General features: G+C 32.9%; 1 protein-coding gene and 1 non-coding gene across 4 annotated transcripts in view; one reads left to right on the plus strand and one right to left on the minus strand.

Annotated features, from left to right (window-relative positions):
* Positions 1–21,769, minus strand: part of LOC105149837 (uncharacterized) — a 90,705-nt gene that overhangs the window by 26,365 nt on the left and 42,571 nt on the right. For 2 of the 3 annotated variants that reach the window (XM_011062531.2, XM_011062532.2), the window contains exons 2-3: positions 19,711–19,856; positions 881–1,053 (exon numbers count right to left, since the gene is read on the minus strand). In XM_011062531.2, coding sequence (XP_011060833.1) covers positions 881–1,053; positions 19,711–19,855 — 318 coding nt within the window. In that variant the 5' untranslated portion in view covers position 19,856. Of the gene's footprint in view, positions 1–880; positions 1,054–16,228; positions 19,616–19,710; positions 19,857–21,769 lie in introns of those variants that run through there. The other variant, XM_087409530.1, reaches the window with a different exon arrangement.
* Positions 19,057–19,128, plus strand: TRNAE-UUC (transfer RNA glutamic acid (anticodon UUC)). The gene has a single exon. It is a non-coding gene; the product is annotated as a tRNA-Glu (tRNA).

Genomic DNA, 21,769 nt, shown 5'->3' on the forward strand with positions numbered 1-21,769 from the left:
TAAAGGGATCGAAAGGGAGTGAAAGGGATCACCAGTAGGGGGAGGGGGGGGGGGGTGGAGGATGAACGAGAGAGCGAGAAAATCCGACAAACGTGCTGGAAAAAAATTCGAGAGAGACCATAGAATGGGCGCTAGGATTTTTAGGGCTAAAGGTACACAAAAATCGGCTTCAGCCTCTGTTGCATCTCTCTTCTTCGAGTTCTTCAAACGGTTAGCGCGAGGCGGTGGTGGATTCGTTAAAAATTCACCCTGCACTGAAACGCGGAAGTCGAGCAAAATAAAAAATCGTCGAGCCGTCAAAGGACGGCTACGGCGGCCTAATCCTCTTCATGCTGAAAGGATTTTAATAGGACGCGTTAATTCTCCATGCACGATATTCTTTTAATTATGCCATCGGCTTCGCTCTTTCGTAAATACTATCATAATTTACGCGTATGCATAATTGAATGATTGGAGAAATGGAGATGTTCCTAATAAACATATTTTATTTATTACGCCGTTTCTTGATCCTCGTCTTGTTTCACAACGCGCAATCACTCGACTCTGTTTTAAATGTTTACTTTTGCCAGCATAATATCGTATTATACGATTGAACATTCGGAAACTCGTTCAAACATTTCGTAAAGGGCAATAATAAGGCTTCGTAAGTAAGATCGATCAAAAAGAGAAAGAATTTGTGGAAGATGCGAAGGAAATTAATCTCGAAATACGCTGTTAAAAATGTAAGTTGCAATTACGTAATAGAGAAGCAGGTGTGTACCAAACATATGGGAATACCCATTTTAAAGTCTTTCGAGTGACGGACGTCGTGATCGGTCAGAGTGCAATCCGTTATTGGATTAATGGCGCGTCATTAAGTACCGTGCTGAATATGACGTACTTTTTCCGAATCCGTGTCCGAATATACGCGGCCGGGTCGATACTCTGGTGGCAGGTACGCTCGAGCAGTTTCCGGCGGTGCGAGCTGCAGCAAAACCCTACCACGTAGTGTCAGTTCCAGCGTATGTGGAGTCACCACTGGTCCTGCTCTCGAACCACCCACCACACCTCCATCTAAAACAAATATTAATGAAAAATGTAAGATTGTCGTCAGAACCACAAATTTACTTCTACTTCGTATATCTATTTTGTACATCGTAGCAAAAAAGTTTTTTTAAGTTTTTTAAAGATATTTTTAGACGTAAAAAGATCGCTAAAAGATTATTTCATCTAAATTATCATATCTACTTTGGTAATTATAAGTAATTTGTATACAGTAAACGTACTTGATTGAACCTATTATTTTAATGTAGTTTTATTTAATAAATTCTTTCGAAAAGGCATTAGTTACGTTCGAATATAAAATTGTAAATATATGTATATTCATTTTTATTATTTAAAAGCTGCTTTTAAAAATATGAAAATTTAATTTTATATGAAAAAATCTTTAAACGATATGGCATAAAAAAACGAAATTTGTCAGATTTTGTGCAACAGTAGTTTTTAGTAAAAAATTCTCTTCATCTGTTTTAATCATATGAGGTATATATAATATAATTATAGAAATATTTTTCTTCTTTAGAACATCATGCCAATCTGGCATGCTTTCACTGACATGACTTTGTGTTATGTAATTATGACTTGTCGCTAGAAGCAAACTGATTAAGCAATTTGGCAACGCGCCCAAACTATTTACGAAGTGAGATTAGGGTTATAATTAATTCTTTGATTTAATAGTTATAGCCTGCGGAGCGGCTGACAGGCGGAAGTTGGTCGCAGATGCGCACGTGAGGACTCTCACTCGACAAGGGGATTTTCCGGAAATTGCTCGATTTATTTACTGCGATCGAGTGCCCTCGAATCATTTATTATTATTTTTTTTACATGTATTGCATGCTTTCAACGTTCGCTATCTCCTCTTCAACGTTCGCTAGCCGTTTTCCTGAAATTCTATGCTAAATAATTATGCTAAGCGCTCGAAACATAATTGAAAGGAAATTACATCGAGGTAGGGAAAGATTGAGGAAACCGCGAATGAATTCGACCTCTCCTTCTCCTAATCTCGTAATCTCGTAATCGTATTTTCATCGATCGTGTCGATCTGCGCCTCCAATTGCTGCAATATTCGTTGATTTCTCTAACATCTGTACAAAATGATGGAAATCAAGTTTTACAGCAATTTTTGAACTCTCCATCTCTGAATGAATACGTAGGTACCTATATATATTCTAGACAGTAAAAATTTTTATATTTTTGTTATGACGCCTCAAAACGCTCCACTTTTTGAACAATAAAGAATAGTTTTACATAAATTTTGTCTCACAGTTTACACTTTTACAGTTTTAGTGGGATCCTTGTGAAACACAGCAGTGAAAAGATGAAAAATTATGCATTGACAGAAGGATTAAACGTATAATTAGTAGAACTTTTAAGTATTATTTTGTGTATTATGTAAGTATTTTGTAAAAACATCAGTATTATTTCATTCTAGTGCCTTCATAACGTCACATTTTTCATAGTAACGTTACTTTGTAATAGCAAACAGTCTGGCCTGACTTCCATTGTACCACTACCGTTATAAATCCTGCATAATTCGCCATTGGGGTGCTAATTCTGCGCGTGTCACGGACATTAACAGCCTAATGGTGGGCTAAAGCGCCTTGACACGGAGAATATTCTCCCGCGAGTACTCTCTGGTAATTTACGTAAGCGCTCCGACCGACAAATTCTTCCCCTTCTGCCACGTTCCTGCAAAGGCACCAAGGAAATTAGTGAAGACTGCCAGAATCGATACACTAAACGTTTAATACTGAGCATACTCGATTAACTTGAATTAACGTGCGTGCAGACGCTTGAATCATTTTCACATTCTGTTTTAATTAAAAGGTCTATGTAAAATGTATGTGTGTTTAAACTGACACAAGTTACTATATAACATTGTGACTTTTTCGTATTGCCGTCCATAAGATGGTCTTTTTATTGAAAGTTTTTCGTTCAACGATACGGCAGGCGATTTCTAATTTCGCCAGTAGTCAATCTCCGTGAACGATCGGACAGGTCTCCGTGTAAATTAGAAAGCAGAGACACATCGGACGGGACGCTACAAGCGATAAACTATTTCCGTTCTACGAAGATTTAAGCTCTAAGGAAATTAGGTGGATCTGAACAGATCGACGCGTTCCCCTGACAAATCTCGAATAATCTCTAGATGAAGAGAGATGAGACAGACTCGCGCAGTCACGTCCGCTGATCGTTAGCGAAACATTTCCACGTCACTTCAATCTGCACATGCCTATAGGGATGCATTTAAAATAGAATTACGTAAAAAAAAAAGATATTACACACATATGCTTTTCAGGTAAAATCGAACGCAAGCGGAATCTGATTGATCGTTGTCGTAAGTTCAGTTTGGTTGTTTTTGAAAATATCAATTTGCATAATGAACACGTTAATTATCGATGCCATTTGCATTTCGTTGGCGGGAAGAAATACACTGGATAAACTGTACAGCGTCATCGGACGTTTGCGTCATCTATCACTGTCCGTTTTTGTTATCGTCGAATGTTATTTCACCCTATGTTGCAACAGTAGTCAATCTTTGTAAACGATCGGACTTGTCTAGCAATCCGACCGCTGACGAAGGCACGATTTCCTGCTCTATGGGATGTAAGAGTCCCCGAAACTAATGTACATCATGGTAATCTACTTGCTGTAGATATGTAGCACGTGCAACAAAACACAAACTTGCTATTTGCGGAATGTTCTATTTGGCCAGACAGACAAAATTTTCTCGACAAAAAAAAAGTTTATCGTTCGTTAGATTTAACATATAAAATTGTATAAGAATTTCACGAGGAAAAAGAAAAACTATGTATCATTAATACCCGTGTGAAGTTAGACCCCCCAATATTTGAAAAAATTAATTTTTGTCGTTTAAAATTGTCGTTTAAAATTGCAAAATTACGCTAATTAGCTATGCAAAATATATCTTCGATTTATACGCTACTATTTCCAAGCAATTTCGATTTTTGATCTGCAACCATTAAGGGATTTCCCACGTCTGCCTATATAGCCAGCCCCTCCACTTAATCAAATCTTAATGAATATGTTATATAATAATGCGCTATTTATGCGCCCTCGAAATCCGCAAAAAAAAATTTTTGCGTTCATTTCGATTAGCTAAAAAAAATTTTTTTGTGGAGGGGAAGGCTGTTAGTCACGTGTTAAGAACAACCGATTTGGAAAATCAAATACACAGGATTTATCCGTTATTTGTGCGCTTTCATATTCACACATTTTCAATTTTTGCGCTACATTCCTTAAGGCAGTTTCTTGGAGCAAACAGTCATATTCAGTCATATTCCATAGATCGTTTAAAATTGCAAAATTACGCTATCTAATAATTTTTTAACTAAAGGTGTGCAAACGGAAAATCAAATTTTTTCGAAATGTGCAAACGAAAATCTATTGATTATGACTTTTTCGATTCAATTTGCTCGAAGTTGGTGGGCTAGTGTGAAGTCAGCCTCTCCCAAAATTGTTTTTTTTAATAACTTTCTTACTAAAAATGCAAATGAAAATTCGAAGTGTGTATAAATGTGCAAACAATAAGCAAACGAATGAGCTATGAAAAATTAATTTTCTCAAAAGTTGGGGGGCCAACTTTACACGGATATCATTAATCTATTTTTATGTAGATCTTTTTGTTCTTTGTTATATCTTAAAATAATACTGTTTTATGTAACAATTCTTTATATATTCTTATATATTAAAAATTAATAATATTTTAGCTTTAGTAAATTAATAGCAAACGTTATTAGAATTTACTAATAAGCAGTGATACGAACGTATCATAACTTTACATTTGTCCTTGTTTACTGAAATATATCGGAGACACAAGTGAGTCTTTCAAGTGCAATTAACGCATAACATTAATTACTGTCGGCAAATTATTGCAACTGCTTTACTAATATGAAGTGAACTTTCGTTCATGCATACAACCATAAATGTGTTCACGAGGTTTTCATATATGATTGATGATCCATGCGTATTCTTCTTCAAACTTCAAACATTAGGTTGCTCTTTCTACATCCCATCATATCTCTCGCGTTTCCTCCACGCTGCGAAAGGTCAAAGCAGATCCCGCGTTACATTGCATTGTGTCTGTCTTCCATCGATCTTCGTTCAGGCAATGGCTCATGGATAATGGCTCGTGGTCCCTTCAAATCTTTCTTCAAAAATGAAAATGTCTAAACGTATATATTTTTTTTTCAAGATTTTAGAATAGTCGACTTAACTAATTCAAGTGAGTAAATCCAGCATCTTTCATAATCCGTTATGAATAAAAAATAAAAAGGAGACTTTAAATAGGTAATCTGTTAAGATATTTAGTTCTGGCTTGAAGTCCCTTTTATCTCAGAATCTATTATGCGTACCATTCTCTGGCAATAAATCTAATTTAAAAATAAGACATAGACTTACAATAATTATAATTCCGAAGATTAAATTCAGTATAAATAATTTCAAATTGCTTCTCTATTATGTTTGAAGTAATTCATTATGATCTTTCTGAGAATTGGAATATTGGCGGAAGAAGGAAACATTTGCTTTGTCGAAGTGGATAGATAATTGTTTATAATTCCAGAAAATAGATTTTCCGGGAATATTGAACTCCTGTTGAATTCCACTCTTAAGCATATATCGCGCAATATCTTTGACCTATTAAGGATCAAGACAAATTTTTTTTCTCAAAAATAATTTAAAATCCTTTTAATGGCAAGCTACTATGCCCTTAAGGAGTCTACTTGCTTCTTCACCCTTGAGTTGGTTGTTTAGACAAGAGGGGGAAGGGGGGGGGAGTCGATTTTGCATTGGTCCAAATTTGGTCCCAAAGTTGACCTATTTTTTTGATCGAAAAATTGAGCGGTCCTTAATGAGTTAATTCCTGTATATATATATTAATTTTATATTATATATTAATTTTATATTATATATTAATTTTATATTATAAATTTATTTGTTTAAATTGCGTGAATCTAATTTTAAATATATTTATACTAAAATAAAGAAAAATTTTTTTGAAAGGTTTACTTAAATTAAATTTAGGCTTAGTATGTTTCAGTATAATATTTGTATAATATTAAAATATACTAAATAAAATTTTAAAATACTGAATCTGAATCATTTCATTTTAAAAATGGTAATTTAATAAATATTTTGTTTAAATTAATGTTTCGATTATAAAAATAATAAATGTTACATTAAATTCTACTAAAGTCGCTCACTCGCGAACAGTACTTATGTGGCACCGTCGATAGATGGTTATTCCTCGTAAGAAGAAAACCATACAGAAAAGAATAATAGACGCAGCATTATAAAATTTTTCACTCGTATTCTAAAGAAATGAATCGCCTTGAAGGCGAACGTCCAAAACTGAGCTCCAAAATGAAAGCGACTAAAATGTATTTTTTTAGTATGTGTTTGATCGTTTGGGGTCTTTATTGCAGTTTATTGTGTATTTACATTACGATCTTAAAAGATACTGTATTTAATATTAATGAAATTAAAAGACAATATAAAGATGTATAGGACACGTAAAAAGTCAACGTAATTAAGTATAAATGTATTATAAAAACTGTAATACAATATATTAACTGTATAAAAAAAATTTTAAATAACACATTACATTACATGTTTCGGCTCTTGGATTGAACCATTTTTAGATAATACAAAATTAACAACCTTAAAATTCATTTCCATCGTCATAAAAAAATCGTGATAAAAGTTTTCCAATTTATATAGCGATATTGATGAATGCCTCATGGAGACCATGAATTACTGCAAGCGATTTACTGACCGATTGTTCGGAATTTCATGATAATTTTAAATCACTCTTTTTATGTTTAAAATATTTTTTATTTGTCGAGGGGAATACAATGTCTGATGGAACAAAGGCATATTCACTTCGTTGAATTAGATAGATGCTTGGTAATTCCGGAAAGTAGGTTTCTCAAGAATTGATGACATTTATTATCTCGGACTTCTGTCGACACCCTATATCGGGAGTGCCTGAAGATTGTTTTAGAGATTCATGAAACACCGCAATGTTCACCTATTTCTCAACCGCATTGGCGGATTCCAGGACGGTGTCCCGTTCGCGTGGGCGTAACGTAGCATGCATACATATGTGGGCAGCATAGAGGATGAGGATGTATCCTTGTCTACACGTATGGATATACATATATATGCGTGTCTCGACATTGATAGATAGTAGAGCCTTTCGTTTCTGTCCTATGTATAAACATTGACCGTTTGAAATTTATCCTTTACAATCCTCCTTTATCCCTTTCCCCCCCCCCCCTCTTCTCCTACGCTAGAGTCTCTTTAGAGTCTCTTATATCTCTTGAGTAATTTGGTGAGTGATTGTTTTGGCGGGAAAAAATTGTGTTGCAAAATGAAATTTCACGCGAGCGAAGAAAGATTTTTCATGAGTTGCGAAAATCAACAGTTGAAATAACACGAGTAAAATATTATCGGCGAGTAATAACATTTTACGGACTGTCTGTAAAATATTACGCGTGATGCGTTCTAAAACGTTTCTTTATTAACAGTCCTTTGAAGCTTATTTATTTAATTCTAGCAACTTTACAGAAAAACATCTCAGTGAGCGGAGAAAGCTTCGAGCTTTAGATATATCTCTTTCGAAAGAAAAAAATGTAAAAACCGCGAAAAACGTCGACTCAGTTCGCCTTTCGCGGTCAACGATTTACGATATGAGTCTCCTGCGGATCGAGACCGGCGTTATTGGCGTGAGCATTTTACAAAGAAGGTCTGATACTGACGCGTCTCTTTCCACTTGAGAGTGCGGAAGAGAAATATGTTCCACCTGGCTCTTCCTTGCAGCATGGCTTGTCGCGAAAGCTATAGATATTAGCATAATCAAAAATTTGTATGCCTTAAAGTTTTAATTTATAGTCTTAAAGTTGCATTTTTTATTTTAGTATCAAACTTATAATTTGTTACACTGCTTAAATAACGTGTCTCTTTTTTTTTAAACTAAAGCGTCCAAGCTAAAATATCGTGAAGCAAACTTAAAACTTTTTTTTAAGAATATATACATATAGTAGAGATATTTTTTATCGCGTATTTTTTAAATAAAAAATTATAATATTGCTTTCAAAATATGAGCCTTTATGATGGCATATTTTCATAACCGCTACTGGCTGTAACTGCATTATTAAAATTTAGGTCGACCGCGGGATATCGAGAAATCACTGTGCAAAACGTACGCGTCACGCGCGAGACTCAAACATGCAAGACTAACGCGCGATGATAATACTAAAGTGCCGGTTTTCACATGACTGGAATTTCATTTTATAAGAGAGAACGTGGAAATAACTGAAATTCCACGACTTCCCGCTATTCGTATAACTTTTCGCTACAATAGGCGCGACAAGCCACGGAGATGCACATCTCATTGTGACAAACATATCGATTGTGGTCTATATACGCATCAAATAACAAGGCAGAAAAGTGCCGCTATTTGTCGCAAAATTGGTCTTTTTTAGTATTCAGTTATTCGACGAGAGGAGTACAAAACCGATACGCTCAATTTTTACTTTTTATTGTGAATTTGAGAGTTTTGTTACATTGTTTTTCACTTGCAACTACTCATTGCATCGGTTGGTCGGACAAAGCTTTGTAAGACTTAACTCCAGTTGCATTAGCTATGCTATCAATCCTACAAATGCACATCGATTTGCGAGTTTCTGTACCTTTAATGGTAATCCTCTGTTTTGCGGGTGAAATAGGTAGAGTCTTGAATCCCGAAAAAAAGGATAGAAGGCACAGTGACATGACATCTGTTACATCTTTTGGAGCACTTTCGCAATAAAAAATTTCCACCGATCAATATGTTACTTATATCTCGTTTTCTTTTGAAATTGCAAATATTGCAAATTCCCCAATTTTATAAAATTTTATATAAATTATATTCAATAAATTTTACGTTAAAAATTTTTTTTCTCCTCAGTTAAATTTTATACTTAAATTAAGTTTTACTACTAAATTTGATGAAATAAGAAACAATAATATTAAAATAAAACATAAGTAAGGACTCTTGAAAATGAAATTATAAAATTAAATTAAAATAGTGCTAATAACAGTTTAGTGGAAACGACAGTGCGCAGTTATATTGTATAAAATAATAAATCGATACATCGATACATAAAAGTAAATTGTACATTTTGACTCCAATAGAGTAATGCAACCGAAAATAATAAATATATGATTTAAATCATAGAGATTTTGTCTCAAATTTGTATAGAAAAAAGAAAAAAACATCAAAAATATTAATAAAATGATATTAAGCACAGCGTGTGGAAATAAATCGCGTCTGTATTTTGATTGTAACGATCATCGCGATCGTTAATACGAGAAAAGAAACTAAGATTTTTTTTCTACATAAGAAGAATAGTTTTATTTAGCTAAACACCAACCTGCAAATAATTTTGTTGGATCAAAATAAAATAATAATTAAAATAATTACATAGAACACTAAGCATTGATGATAATGCAACAAAAAGTTCTAATATACCAGCAATCAGTTTCAGCATTTTATATAATAATTTTGATTCTCCAAACAAAATTATTTTTAAATGTGTATCTAGCTAAATTTTTAGATACTTTAGCAAAACAATTTTTCCCGAAAGGAAACAAACAAGACAAAATGATGTTTATTCAAGAATGTCTGGAAAGTAAGAATCTTCGAATGTGTGGAAAACAACATCAGGAAATTATTGCAGAGAACGTCCGGAAAGCGAGTTAATGTATAGTAGTTACTGAATTATGTATATTAGTTACTTGGCCAAGTCGACCGCTGCCGCAAATCGATTCGGCCACCAACGGTAATATGGCAATATAATTATCGTCTGAATGCGAAGCGTCAGAGAAAAAGGAACGAGAAAAGAATGAGATATGGCGCCATTGAAGGTGCGGAAAATTCGGGGGAGGGAGAGGGTAAATATTTAGTCGTGAGACTCTTTTGCTTCAATCTGCTGCGGTGGCGGCAAATGACGCTACAAAGGTGACAGACCATTAGTAGATGCTATATCTCGCTTTAAGAGTGTACTGAAATCGCTCATCCCCGCCAACCTTTATCGACCCTCAAAGTCTGCTTCTTGGAGAGAAGCTGGAGAACTGTACCCGGCCCGGGAGACGTACCATTAAAATATGCCCCGTACATTTACATATATCTCCCATTTTCCCCGACGTTACCCTTCTCATTCTATTTGCTGAGCTGAGCATATACGATACTTTATGAATGAATCAAAAACAAACGACTGCAAATCCGATGACAAAATTTCCCAAATGCCACAGGTCTTTCTGTCACAGAACTTATTATTTAAAATGAAACTAAGATTTTTTTAAATTATAACATTTCTCTTCTTTTTTTCGCAAATTGTAGGTACATAGAAAACGATTATGCTGAAATATTTAAAAAGTTAGTTAGAGATTTAAAAATAATTTTGTTGGCTTATCAAATAATTATGTAGAAAATTCAAGCATGATGAGCAATGCTGCGCGAAATTTTTATATTCTAGCAATCAGCTTGAGCGTCCTACATAATTTATTGTAACAAAATTATTTTTAGATTTATCTCTAGTTAAATTTTAAGATACTTTAACAAAAAAACAACAGTTCTTTCTACCTAATCTCAATTGTAGCAAATTTAAAAACGTTAGAAAGTTAGACATACTAAAATTACTATTAATACATTCTAAAATTACTGTATAATAATCGCAGAGTCTTTTTCTATTTTTGTAATTTTACAAATTATAAAAATAAATTTAAGAACGCGATACGCAAAGCTACTCTAACACTTTTAGAGTGAATCTCACTCTTAGTGAAATCTTACTCTTAAAGATTGAAATTCTACTCCACAGAATTTTCAAGAACAGAGAGTATATAACATTTGTATTAATGTCGAAAACTAAAACTTCTTGTGACAAAATGCATTTCACTTTCCTTACATCTCTGATATAACTGGGATGTTGAATAATTCATCAAAATGTAGAATATTATCTGCAGTGAATATTCGCTATGTAAGTACTGACAAATTACGAAAGAGGATTTAGAAAGGTCGTTAACGCGAAAGACATTCGAAGTATACCGCAGCAATTTTGGCTGCAGCGGTGGTGAAACGTTAATTAATGATCGAGATGGAAGTCGCTAACTGAGGGGTGGCGGAGAGTGAAAGACGAGCAGGTATTTCCCATGCGCGTTTAAGATGAGTTTGGAGGAAGGAATCACGGAATCTCGCGTTCGCGCGGATGATCGAGTTATGAATGTTGCGCACCGATGATGCTGTTATCGTGATATAATGTATCACTTCTCCTCATAAAGTCATTATCCTAAATTGTACGTTGCAGTAGTAGAGAATATACGGTGGAATGTGTTAACGGCGTTGTTAAGAGAGTTTCGTGTAACGTGAACTGATTACAGACAAATAGACACAGTGGGAAGCAATGAAAGTAATAATAATGCAAGATAGTTTTTTATTTATGTGAGAGTCTTGTTTATTCGTAGTAGGAAAATTTACGATGGCAATTTTACGATAGAAGAAACTTCGCAGTAATAACGTTAAAATTATAATTTTATATAGAATTCTTCTATAAAGAAATAATAAGTCGAATCATTACGAAGAAGTTTCTCTAACATTTTCGCAGTAAGCCAATACTATTGTTAAATAAAGTCAACTCCGGTCAATTCGCTTGAACAATCAGAAATAAATATCTTCGTGAACAAGTGGCTAAAAGCGATCTTCTGACAATGAATCACGATTCCTACGCGCGTGCCATTTGAATACAATTTCTCTTTCACTTAATCTTCCGCTCACGTACTTTACATTTCTCACTGACATATTATATAGACATTATTGATTTGACTAAGGTATATGAATCTTAACTTTTATCATTATTTTATTTTCTGAAGAAAAGATTCTAGATTAACGAATTAAGAAAAAAAGAAAAATTTAGAAAACTTTGATTAAAAATAAGATAAAATTGAAATAAGTGTTCGATAAATTTTACAGCAGCTAATAAAGAGAGAATTTTTTTTATTTTATTAAGAATTAATTTAATCAATGTTCTAAATATTAATTTAAATCTATAAATTATTATGTAACATTTGTTGCCAATGTTTAAATAAATAAATCAGCGAATGCTATCATGCTTCATTTTACGAAATAGATGTACCATAATCGATTATCTCGAATATTAGGATCTAAATAATTTCTGAAATATAAAGACAAAGATACTAAGAAATCATAAAGGAATAATATACAAGAAATGGCAATTTAATGCGTTTCATTTAACACAATCCAAGTTGGATGAATAATTTCTAATTGTTGAAGTTATAAGTGATGAAAAAAAAAAATAATATTTTATTCCATTTAACACAATTCAAGTTATATGAATAATTTACAACTGTTGTAAGTGATGAAAAACAAAAAGTGATTTTTTATTAATTTTTATAGAGATTCACAATCGTCAAAGAATATATATTATTAAAGTTGGACATTGCGGTTGTCTGTAATTGCTTAATGAGTATAGAACATTTTGCCTAAGTATTATTTCTCAAAACAATAATAATATTTCTCTTGAAGTTACTATCTGCTTTTAATTTGTAAAGGACCGTTTAAAAGGTCCTATAAGCAAGCAAGTGTAAGTATCAAAAGTTAGAGGGCACGTTCCTTTGTGGATAGATAAATTGAATTGAGACAAAGATAGAGATAAACGGAAGGAATTTCATATGTCGAAATTATCATGATCCTCGCCCTTTCTCGTTCTATTTGATGAATGATTTCAATATTGCTTGATATCTCTCATCATTTTGAAATGATTTATTCAGTCTGTCATAGCGATTCAAATTTTGACGATTTTCGTTCGTCTAGCTCGTCTCGTCTCTCTCTTTTGGATAAAAGTGGGAGACCAATACTCCAACCTCTTTCAGATCGACTATGTTTTTTTTTATTTTCAACTATAGTAAATACAAGTGTAGATCTATATAACTTCTACAGACATCTATAGATCAATACAAGAACTGAGTCAACTTCATATCTCGTGATTACCATGATATCTATATTTTTGTTCCATGTTAATCTACCGGCTTTTTTTTATATTACAGTTCTTTGATCCTGTAAGCACTTGGTGAAGTTATCTCTGTGAATGTTCACGAGCAAGCTTAACACATATGTTTTTTCTTTACTGTTATGAATGCAGTTTCTACATTTTGCAATTAATTTTAAAATTATTCAAAATTTTAATAAAAATTTTAACTACACTGAAAGATCAACAATTTTATATATATATATATATATATATAATTAAAAGCATTAATCAGAACACGAGAAACATACTAAATCTTTATTTACATTTGTTAACATCTTATTAAATAAATATTTCTAGAATTTAACATCGATCATTTAACATTTATCATTGATAATTCTCTAAACTTTTTCTTTCAATTTATTATTTTATCTGCATTGGTCGTTTTGAACTTATAATACATTCTCATAAATCTTTTACGGTTTAATTTCTTTTTATATTATTGGTCGCACGACAATAATTCTTGTTAAAAGAATAGCGAATTGGTTTGCGCAGCTTTCACATCCAACTAATTAAAAATCGATTACAAGTTACAATTGAAATTTCGATTTGCAGTAAATTATACCACAGCGAGTGGAAAAGAGCAATGGAATGGTTTTCGAGATAAACGAGATTTAAACGTGTGCCTTTGACAGACAGTTGAAAACATCTAGAGCAACGACGCTACTGCTTTTCACCGAGTTCTGTATTAACGCGGATGAAGATATTTCAAAGATATGCGGTGAACGCACGGATTTACTGGTGACCTCATTTGTTGTGCGTCGACTTCTCGCCAAAGGCATTGTGTGTTGCCAACATTATTATAAACCTTTTGTAGATTTTCCGTGACGTGTAGCTAAAGGAACCACCGTTGGTATTCCGGGATTCTCTTATACAAGATATATCGCGAATGGATAAAGCGCTGCTTTAAAGGGTTGCAATGGTAAGGGCGTTTCTTGCTGTCAGTCAGTTGAAGGCAGACGCTGTGAAGGCGATTACGCGACGGGAACGATTCTCGACAGTAGTGAAACCACACTTTGCATTTAAAACTTTCACAGCTGTGCGGATTTACGCGATAATTCCGAGCTTCCGGCGGCTCCGATTCCGCGGGCTTATTTCGGAGGACGTGCGGTTGAATTATCTCACGTGAATGATTTTTGAGGTGCATACGGAAAATTATATTTTTACACAGAATTGGAAAATGTTAAATATCGTTAATAATAATTAGACTGCGAATATTTATGCAAAATACTTAACTGAATATTTTGCATAAAATGCATATTTACAGATAGCAATCTCAACCTTTTTACTTCACTTTTTAATGACTCTCGAACAACGGTCGAACTGCTAAAACTATCCGATGGTTAATATTCATTTAAATATTTTGCATAAGTATTCGCAGTCTAGTAATCATATTATTATTAATCCTTTGCTTCAAAACGTTTTAATTATTTAATAAAATTTATAATATTGATTAATAGTTGATGTGATATTTATGATATTGATAATGTTATGAGATGAACACTTTGATAGAAATAATTACTATTCTGATATTAATGATATTTACTAATATTTTATAAATCGTAATAATAATTATGATTTATAAAATATTTTTCTTCCTCTCTCTCTCTCTCTCTCTCTCTCTCTTCCTTCTATCTGTCTTTATCGCTATCTCTTTCACGATACTCTAAATATTTTATCACACTACATCCAGTAATCTCTTGCAAGATTTGAAATTTCTCAGAGAATTTGTTTGAAGATTTTCGAGAAATCTCGCATTCGTGGTATGTTGAAAATCAACGAACAAGATGAATTTTCAGTTTTCAGAGTTAAACGCAAGGACGAATTCTTGGGATTTGGGGCCCCGGTGGTGTCGACGATGCACCGCTTATTATACGGCGCTCGTGAGTCATGCTATGCGGCATCGCAATCGCGTGCAGGATACCTCACGGCTATATCAGGGGAGAGAAACTGGAGGGTCCGAATTGCCGACATTGTAAACACGCCTGTTAAGCCGCGCGTATGTTAGTCAAGAATGAGAGTCTGGTGCAATGTTGAGCGCGGCTTGACGCGTTTAATCTCGCGCGATGCCAAGAGAAGGGGACGCTGATGGATATTTCGATACCGAAGATATATCGCGGTTACTTAGCCTTTACTATCCATACTTCACTGCCTCCATTAGTTAAGTTCGATGCCAGCATTGTCAAGCAAAAAGTGTAAAACTTATATTGACCTCTGTAATTTACTGTTTCACAAATCTTTATTCCCTCCCCCCCCCCCCCGGATATCATCGATACTAATAAATGTTATGATGTTTCTTGATACTTTTGCAATCCAAGTAGAAGTATCAATCATATTAAATTTAAGTAGTTCTTAAAAGAATATGTATCAAGCCACAACGATATTTTCGAGATATTCTTTCTTTTCGAGCTTTTATTAGACAGCAAAGACTTTAATATACATTCTGTTTGAATCATTCACAAATTTTTAAGAAATACACTTCTTGGAAATTTTCAAGAACTAGCTTTGAAAGAAAGTTTCTTACGAGAAAAATGTCTCGTTGGATTAATTGGAATTCTGATTGAAAATGGATGATTTCTTAAATTTACTGGACTTCTAGCTGAGATAACTGAAATTCTGATTGTTGTAATCAGAATATTCTGATTTGTCATTTTCAACCAAACATTTGTCTCAGTGTACGCAGCAGTATTGCTGATATCTCATCTTTTAATTGAGCATCTCTCTTCCTATTTTACGTTCTGCTTTATTTTTATATAATTTTTTTTCTTCGTAATTGTACATCATTAAAGTTACTTCTTATTATTATTGCCTTGTAACCTATTACCGGAGTACAGCAGATTCGAGATGTGTGTGTGTGTGTGTGTGTGTGTGTGTGTATATATATATATATATATATTTTCCTAGATTTCTTGCAGGAGCAATGAGAAAGTAATTCGAGAGTGATTCTGTTACAGATATATCTCATTAAAAATAATACCGCAAAATGTGTGTATGTGTTTGTGTGTGTGTGTGTGTGTGTGTTTTATATCTATATAGGAAAGTTGTTCAATCTACAAGGGCAACTTTACGGATAAGCTAATTACCGTAACAGTGGCTTTGCTCGATGATGCGATTAATTCTGCGACAGCGTCGTCGATTACTCGATTAGCAGCTTCTCTTTGACGCCTCTCTCTCGACACGTGATTTGTGATTATTGAATATTTAACGTTGACGCCTGTCCGACGTTTGACTTTGCTTAGAGAGCGTCGTAATCGTCGCGATACTCGCGGCTGAACCGACCTCTTGGCCTTTGTCCTTTGTCCAGATTTGATATTATCGATCCTTCTGGAATGCATTGTCCGTAATATTCCATTTCGGATTCCGTTAGCAGTTTCTCATCGCTGTACCGATGTATTTAAACATAGACGAACAAATTTCACATTTAAATTAAGAAATTTAAATTTAGATGAACAAATCGCGAGCTTTCTCCTTATACAGTCAAGTCTCATATTTTCTAAAGATATTATTTTATATTACGAGAAATGTTTGTCTCGCGTCGCGCTAAGTCGAGCCATCTTCATTTCGCTCGCAGCAACGTAATTTTCACAGTAATGTACATCTCAAAAGTGTGTTAATCTCGCGCGAATGATAAATTTGCTCATCGCCACAGGGAACGTGAATCGGCAAAGAGCGGCGATATGGTATATGACGCGTATACGGCGCCAGATGCATTGTGAATTTTTCCAGTACGGGGAAAAAACGGCGCGAAATATTAATGAATTTAGTTAACGAGCGCATTGCGGTTTCTCTGATCGCGCTATTATGAAATGGTATTATAATATGGTTGCCGGGGCGTCGGCTTCCCGCTGGGCATAATAAAAATGGCTGCGTGACAAAAGAGCTAGAAATGGAATTGGATGGAATTTACGTGTTTCGTGATTTATTTGCAAAGCAAACATACGGTCATACACAAAATGCAGTCGTGCAGTTTCCACCTATTCGCACGATAATCAATAAATTGGTATACGTATTATTAATTGCGTAATAAGATATATAATTAAGCGTAATGATGAAGCGTACAATAGATGTCCGTGATTAATGTTCGCTGCCGGGACGTCGAATTGTATATTCTATTTTATTACGTATTCTATTGCATGTTTTAATTTATGCAATTGCATATTCTATTTTATTAGAAAAATTTATGTATATCCGCTTTATATTTTGTATTATTGTACCAAACGACAAATGCTACGGCAATTGATTACGTAATGCAAATTATACGATACGAATGGAAGGTAGAACCAATGGCTTAATTCGATAAATGAGCTTTCGTTGTTTTTCTTTCTTAGGAGGGAAAAAGGTTTTATCTAAGTTCTTGATGCATCATCAATCATGTAACTCGATCGCCGAAGATTTTTGGCGCCAGCGGATAGATGAGGTAAATGGATACGATTTTTATAGCGCATCTTGTCATACAGAAGGCATTTTTTGTGATGGCTGTCGATGCGCAAAATAAATCGAATATAGAAGAAGATACCATATAAGAGAATTGCCTTGTCAGATCATGACATTGTATCTCGCTTCGACCCTTCGGGCATCTTAAATACAAATAAAGAGAAGGTTGACATAATCGTGCGCGTATTACGTATAATAAATATTATTGATGACGAAATAATAATAATTCGTGAAGACATGTTCAATGTATTTAGCGAAAATATTTTTGTGCGTAACATTTCGTTGTTTCCACCAGAAATACGGATTTCTTCCATGAGGGATATTTTATATCGCTATCGAAGGGATTGAAAATGTAAATAGCAATATTTTTATGAAATGATACTATGGGCGATATTAGCTTTTTATCATTAATGAGTGTTGCAAAATAAAATTTTGTGTTAGAAATTCTGGAATTTGTTATATTTCAATAATAACAAATATTGAGATTAAAATTCTATTCTCTGTTTAAATTCATAACAGTATAGTGATATAAAATTAAGAGACATTGATAATTATCAATAAATTTTTCATTCGCAATACAAGTTTATCGATTGTAAGAATTTGAAATTGAATTGTTGAAGGAAATTCAAAAAGTACAATAACAAAAATAAAATGGACAATAGGAGTCGGCGTAGAAAACGATGCGTATTTATAATTTTAACAACGCAATGGTTATATAAAGGCGCAAAGATAAAAAATAGTGATAAACTTTATCGTGACAGTGCGTCATGCTGTTTTTATCTTTGCAATTTTATATATAATTATTGTTAAAGTTAAATTTATTTATTAAGCCAAATACGCATCGTCTTCTGTGTCGATTCTTATCGCTCTTTGTTTTTATTATTGATCTTTGTAACTGTTTTGTTGCATTCAAATTTTATTTTTTTTATTCTCCTTTTAAATTAGAAATGGTACAGTCACGATGAAGTTTCATACAATATTTCGTATTTGGAACATGTTAAGCTGTGTTGTCACATGTAGTGAAAGCTCGTGGTGAATTCGACCAATATTTTCTGAAAAGCCTCCAGGATTTGTGGACGGATCATCTTTGACTGCTTTATACTCTCGAAAGCAGAAAAGATCCGTGTAAGTCCCAAGTAGGAAATATGAAAGAGGAATGAGTAACAATATACGTAAAATATGATGATCATATTTTACATGTATTTTCAACAATAAATATTACGAGAATTAAAATTATGAGAATTTTTTTATATAAAAAAATACGAGAAATGAAGAGAGAAAAACTAAATCAATTTTTCATTAGATTTAAAAAAAAATTAATTTTTTATTAAATTTTTACCATTAGGAAATTTTTTTTTTCGATATTGTTAAAAACAATTTATATAATGAAATATTTATTATATATAATTTTTATTACATGTTTAGTACGAATGTCTTCTCACTTCTAGTATCAAATTTGTACAGACAGTTAATATAATCCGGTATGGTCTAGTGGCTAGGATACCTGGCTTTCACCCAGGAGGCTCGGGTTCGATTCCCGGTACCGGAATTTTTTTTTTTACTAAAATTTAGTCCGCATTTTTTTTTCAAATTTATACATCCGTTATTCAATAACAATTAAAATACAGCGTGTATAATTATTATTTATTATTGTACATTAAGAGAAATTTCATACATGTTGAAGAAGGACCCGTGGTCCGAAACGTTCGTTGTATTTAAGAAATTTAACTAATTATAAGTTTCTTTTTATGCTCGATCATTGACTTTTATATAATAATACATAATTTGCTTTGCATAAAACGAGCGAACCATAATTTATTATTTATTACTTATATATTAATAATGCGTGAAATAGTAATAATATTAAATATATAACTAATAATACATGAAATATAGTATAACAACGTGATTATCTTTTTCTTTAAACATATAAAAATTGGAACAATAAATATATTGTTTATATGAAATATTAATTATTAGTGATAATAGTTTATCAGAGACATCTATTTTTATTGTTGCTTGATTTTTCCTCTTACCTTTAAAAACAACGTGTCCGAATTATATAGAAATATTTCATCACAGATAATGCCGTGGATTATATATAATAAAATACATAATTTTTTTTACTTACTTGAGAGAAAAAGATCCTGGAGGGCCTGGGCTGCTTGGCAGAGGAGAGCCCACGTTTCTGCAGCAGCAAGTCCTGTGCCTCGCAGGGTAAGAACATCCCCTGCCACTACTGCGAGTCCTGGGCCCCCGGTCACATCTGTCGGCATTCTATAAGCAAGGAAATATTTTTACCTAGTATTTTATAATTTACTTTTAAATTAATTTATTGCGTACTTGTATGTAGACTACATAAATATTTGATAAAAAATTAAATCACATACATTTTTATGTGGAATTTTTTAAATAAATAATTAACAATAAAATTTTATTTTATTTATAAAAATATGAAATGAAGATATACGAGATAGAAAATTCAAATACTAGGACGACGACGTTTTGTTTTGTCTTATAGAATGAACATGCGTAGAATCTGGGAAACAACACGATGGCAACGTGTTCCATAGCTCATATCGTGAATAAACAAATGCAAACAAGCCGTGGTGTGCATATTGAAGGTATCGAGCTTGTTGCTTGTTCAGTCCCGTTTATATTAGCTCCTTTGTTCGGTGTCGCCTTGACGCATCGAATGAAGAGAATGAAGAATTATTTTGTAAAGATTACTCAGATTTTTTTTTTCATCATATGTCTAAAAGTCTAAACGTGTAAACAGATATGTATGTATATGTTTTCATTGCGATGAAAATGTATTACCTATCTATATGATGAAATCTCGTTTATATCCAAATAATATCTTTGTTATCGGCAATTGTTATCGGCAATTATTGCAGGTATAATTTTGGAGAAGTCAATTCATTAAATTAGATAGAAATATATTTTTTAGATAATTTTATTTTTTACATCATATTGCTTTTTCTATAAATTTCTATATGTAAATTTTAAAGATGATTTCAAGAGAGAAAAATTATTATTATAAAATTCTTGTACAACTATTATTTGTAAAACTAAAATCATAACATAAATCAATAACATAATGAAAATAGAAAAGAATACTAATTTGTAGTATTTCGTAAATTATATTTTCTTGGTTAAAATTATTTTATTTTCTCTCTCTCATCTTTGGAATATAAGAAGAGAGCATCGAGATATGCGCAGATGTACCGTAAAAAACCTCAGTTTTCTCACGGATTTATTTTTAATCAAATGTATGACGCGATTCTTCTCTGTCTCTGGGTTCATATATAAATTATAAATCTAACAACCACGCGAATTTTGACGTCATATGCACATCTCGAGGAACAATCATCAGATATACCGTCGTCAGAGAAAACAATAGACGTCAGTCCCGTTTTCAACTACGTTCTCCTCCGCGACTGCTCTTTCAAGCAGAGTAATCGCTATCGTTATCTGCCTTTCTCTGTTTCTCGTTGATTTCTGCTTGACCACATTATGGGAAAGGGGACCTGTCTCCTACACATTTGCGCGACGCATAGATCGTGTTTGGATTGTATTAAAATTTAATCCGCCACCTAATTATTGCGTCAAGCTGTTTAACATGAAAAGCAAATACATTCATTTACGCGTCTATTATATTTCAGTCTCATGAAAATCATAGAGGGCTTCAAAATTTTAGTGGTAATTTCAAAATTATGTCCGTCTGAATTTAGTATAACTATGTTATAATGATTAATGAATAATAAAGAGAAGGATATTATGGTTAGTGTAGATATAATAGCCTCTCTTAATATCTTCGGTATTAGATGGCGAATTCTAATAATTGTATAATTATAGAATTATTTATTCAGTTACTCGTTGTTATATTATAACGCTAACATGCCAATACATAATAGCCAGTATTTATGTATTATAACGCATTTTTATTTTCAAACATTACGAAATGTTTTTAAGGACCTTTTAATGTTTAATTACACATACTTCCTCATTCTTCTTATCTGAGTTTATCATACAATGAGTGCAAAAAGTATTCGTACAAGGAAAATTTTTATGAAAAAAGCTTATTTATAGAAAATAAATATTAATTAGCAACTTTTATATCTAACTTTCTGGTGAATAGTAATTATCTTTGCTTGCCGTATACTTTCTCCAATCCAATAAAATAAACG

The sequence above is a fragment of the Acromyrmex echinatior genome, chromosome 9 (genome assembly GCF_024713525.1).
Source record: "Acromyrmex echinatior isolate Ae372 chromosome 9, ASM2471352v2, whole genome shotgun sequence".
NCBI classification, from domain to species: Eukaryota; Metazoa; Arthropoda; class Insecta; order Hymenoptera; family Formicidae; genus Acromyrmex; species Acromyrmex echinatior.